Below are 3,962 nucleotides of genomic sequence, written 5' to 3' on the forward strand. Positions count from 1 at the left end.
TTCTCCTGCTCCTTCAGAACATGGCTGAGAAGTTTCTCGATGGAGAACTACCTCTGGACTCTTTCATAGACGTCTATCAGAGCAAGCGGAAACTGGCCCACATGCGAAGGGTTAAAATCGAGAAGCTCCAGGAGATGGTGCTGAAGGGGCAGAGACTGCCGCAGGCCCCCGCGCCCACCCCACTGCCGCCCAGGATGCCTGAGCTGGCCCCCGCCGCCCCCCTGCCCTACCCCGCCCCAGAGGCCAGCGGGCCCCCCTCCGTGGTGCCTCGGCGCATGCCGCCCCCGCCGCCCCCGGTGCCTGCAGGACGCTTAGCCACGCCGTTCACCACTGCTGTGGGCTCAGGACAGGCCCTCCCGTACCCGGTCGCGCAGTGCCCGCCCCTGCCCCCCCGAGGGGGCCTCCCCGCCCAGCAGGGCTTCTCTGCACAGCAGTTTGTGTCGCCACCGTACCCGCCAGCGCTGCCCCAGAGACCCCCGCCCCGGCTGCCCCCACACCAGCCAGGCTTCATCCTCCAGTGAGCCGGCCCTTGTCCTCCCTGGGAGGCTCCCTCACTGCCTGCTGGCCGGGGCTACACACACACAGATGGAGACTGTGGGCACCGGCTGCTCTGCCAGGGTCTCCAGTGCCCGGGGCAGGGCGTCTGGCTGGTTTTAGAGCCATAGGTCAATGGTGATACACGTAGAACCCTGGTTTTGGACACCGAGGCAGCTGTGCGTGGGGGCTTGGCCGGGCATGGCTGAGGTCAAGCTGGTGTGTGTTCTCAGTATGGTTTCTTGTTCTGTGTTGATGAGCCCCTGAGTTTGGGGAAAAAAGCCTGCCCTCCCCCCCACACACCTCTGTTCCCACGTTGGAACGTCGTCTTGCTGTTGCAGCTTTATTTAATAAGCACGGTTCATCATTCTTTGTTTTCAAGGCGGTTCTGTGCATCCCAGCCCACCACCCACTGCAGCCGCCGCGGTGGGGGTTGGTCGGGTGAACCAGCCCGGAAGGTGCTCCCTGGACCTGTGTGGGGTGGGCGGTCCTCCCAGTCCCTCCCTCCCCAACCCTGGACGCTTCACAGTTGCCCACAGAGTTTGCACTTGGCCCCCAGCCACATCCAGAGGCCGGCAAGTCACGGCCAGGTGAGGAGGCGGGTGGGAGCTGGGCTTGGCACATGGAGGCCGTCCCCAGCTGCTGCTCCTCCTCGAGCCAGCCCAGGCTTCTGTGAAGACCTACTCCTCCGGTGTTTTTACTACGTGTGTACTTTTCCTGTTTTATATTGGGGAAGAAAATGGTTTTTTTTTTTTTGACACTCACAAGACCATTCAGGGAAACTTTTGGAAAAATGCACATACAGTTCTGAGCAGGCTGAGATGCAGATAAAGTGACGCAATTTCGTTTCGTGCAAGCAGCGCATGGTCGCACCTGCAGGCCCGTGCTGTGCCTTAGCTTCACCTGGTGCCGGGAGGGGCCGGCCAGGCCGGGGGTCTTGTCTGAATTCGTTCCTTGTCGTGTTGCAGGTGGCAGGAAAGTCCACCCACCTTGCACCAGGATACTTATTCATAGCCAATATTCTCTGCCTCTGGCTGGGCGTGGGGCAGGGGTGCGACGGCAGCCAGCAGCCCCTCGGTGTGGAGGGGGGCTGACGAGCTCTGAGGCCCTGGCTGCACCCCGGGTTCTCCCTGCCCCCCGGGCGCTCATCTGCATGCGCCGTGTGTGCCGGATTCCCAGGGCCCAGCTAGGGCAGGGGGTTGGGGGTGGTGGTGCCCTCCTCCACCTGCTGACGGAAAAAGCTGTGTTGAGTGGTGGAACTCGGACCCATGACTCGCCAGCAGGCCGCAGCCCAGAGGACAGAATCCAGGCGGCGCTCAGACGGTTCTGGCCCAGCAGGCCGTGGGCGAGGCCACCACCCTTTGTCCTCGATGACTGTACATTTCTCCTCCTGGACTTGAACTCTGCTGTATCGTTAACTGTTTTTCAAGAGAACAACTGTACAGGTCAACTTACTGCCCTGCCAGTCAGGTGGGCCTGTCACATCTGAACCTCGAGAGTGGTGCCACCACCCCGTACCTCTGCCGTCCGCCCCGCCATTGGGGGTGCCCGCCTCCTACCAGGGGCGCAGCCAAACGCATGCGCTCGGTCGGCGTTGATGGGGGGAAGGGGCCACCAAGCTGGCCTCGCCGTCTCTCCAGGGCCACATCTGCGCTGTGGCTGTAAAGCTGTAAGATCCTTTTTAATAAATAGAGAATTGTTAATAACAGCCCGCCCTTCATTTGCCTGGGGAGCCTTGTGCTGTGTCTGGTTCTGGCGTCTCAGCAGTCAGCGTTCCCACAGCGAAGCGGACCGGAAAGGTGGTTGAAGTTAAGACACGGAAGGCTGTGGAGGTGGCTGAGGTGTCCGCCTGGCCCAGGAGCCCCAGCCCTCACAGCAGCGGTGTTTTAATCAGCCTCTCAAGGTACGTCACGAGGATAGCACGCTCCCTCCTCCTTCAGAAGGTGCCTTTGGGGTCCGGGCTGCCCTGCCAGCACCTCAGAGCAGGGCACTCAGGGTGCCCTCTGGGTTCAGGCCAGCCGCTGGGAGCTCTGGTGAGGACGTTCTCTGCTGATTTCAGGTAGACTAGAGCTCCAGAAGCTCACCCACAGGTGTTCGGAGGGGGCCCGTGGCAGCATCGTGCGCTGCTGGAGGGTGGCAAGGGGAACCTCGGGCCGTGGCCCCGGGCTGAGGTGCGCCGCGGCCTCCGTGCCCCTGGGAGGAGCTCTCAGGAGTGCGAGCGCTGGAGCCACCCCGCAGAAGCTTCCCAGTTGCTGTCTGCATGAAACAGGCGGCATTCCCTTCATGGTGCTGAGGGTGTTGAGGAAACCTGCGAGAGGGGGGCTTCTGCTGAGAAAGCAACTTGCCTTTGTTTACAAGAATGTCTGATGGCTTTCTCTTTGCCCGGTGGCTGCTAGGAAGCTTACAGGCAGATCTGTAGTCTATTCCCAGGGGGCTGGACAGTGCACTTGGCTCCTGCTCGCAGCCCCATCTGATCTCTCCCCCTCCTCTGGGCCGTGCTGCTCAGGACCCGTCCAGGGAGGCCCAGGGCCCAGCCCCAGCCAGAGTGGGAGGTAGCGTGCTCACTGGTGGGGGCTCCACGGAAAGGTGTGTCCGCTGGGGTCGTGAGTGTAGTCAGCACGCACGCTTCTGCACTGGTTTGGATTTGGTGTGAGAACCGGGTGCGTTGGTCTGTTGGCTGAAACCGTCTCCCTAGTAGACGGTCAGACGCTGCTCCCTCCCCGTGCCCTTCCAGCTCTCGGAGCCCTTTCTCAGCTGACCTCACCTGCCCCTCGCACCTCGTGATCAGGAAACCACAGCCCCGGAGCGGGGTGCTTGCAGGAGGCCACAGGGCAGGAGCCACCCGAGGTGACCTGCTTCTCCCCCGACCTACATCGTCCTTGGGTTCCCCAAGTGCTGGCGGCCAGCGGGGAGGCTGCGGTTTCTGAGGCAGCTGGCCAAGGCTGTGCCCAGGGTGCTGTTGGGGAAGGTGGGTGCGGTGCAGCCCACTGCGCTCTGTGGAACCTCGACGCCCAGTGCGTTCCCCAGTTTAAAGACCATGTCGCCACTGCAGTCAGCTGCAGCCAGGAGTCAGGCTCGCCACCACGCTCAGACGTGGGACATTCAGGTGAAAGTCTTAACTGCCAGGAATCGGCCTCACCCCTCCCTTTCTGAAAGGGGTACAGCTTCCCACAGGGCTGGGTGGGGGCCTCTGGCTGGGAACAGAGGCCTCTTAGGGAAAAGCCCTAAGACTCAGCAAACAGGCGCCCCAGAGTCACAGCCCTCCCCTTGGGAAACGAGCCGGACACTTCTTGGCAGAAAAAGCACCAGCAAGGCTTTCTGTAGCCCGCAGTGCTCCACTGCACAGACTCAGGGGGCCCCTTCCCTCCCGAGCTTCCTGGCCGCAGAGAAATGAAGCACCAGACGCGGCCCCTCACGGGGGCCAAGGG

General features: G+C 62.3%; 1 protein-coding gene across 1 annotated transcript in view; it reads left to right on the forward strand.

The window, feature by feature from the left end:
• Positions 1 to 2,240, forward strand: part of VPS37B (VPS37B subunit of ESCRT-I) — a 30,897-nt gene extending 28,657 nt beyond the window's left edge. The window contains exon 4 of the mRNA XM_040250731.1: positions 18 to 2,240. Coding sequence (XP_040106665.1) covers positions 18 to 521 — 504 coding nt within the window. The 3' untranslated portion in view covers positions 522 to 2,240. The remainder of the gene's footprint in view (positions 1 to 17) is intronic.
• Positions 2,241 to 3,962: the final 1,722 nt, after the last annotated feature.

This window comes from Oryx dammah, unplaced genomic scaffold (assembly GCF_014754425.2).
Source record: "Oryx dammah isolate SB20612 unplaced genomic scaffold, SCBI_Odam_1.1 HiC_scaffold_12, whole genome shotgun sequence".
Lineage (NCBI taxonomy): Eukaryota > Metazoa > Chordata > Mammalia > Artiodactyla > Bovidae > Oryx > Oryx dammah.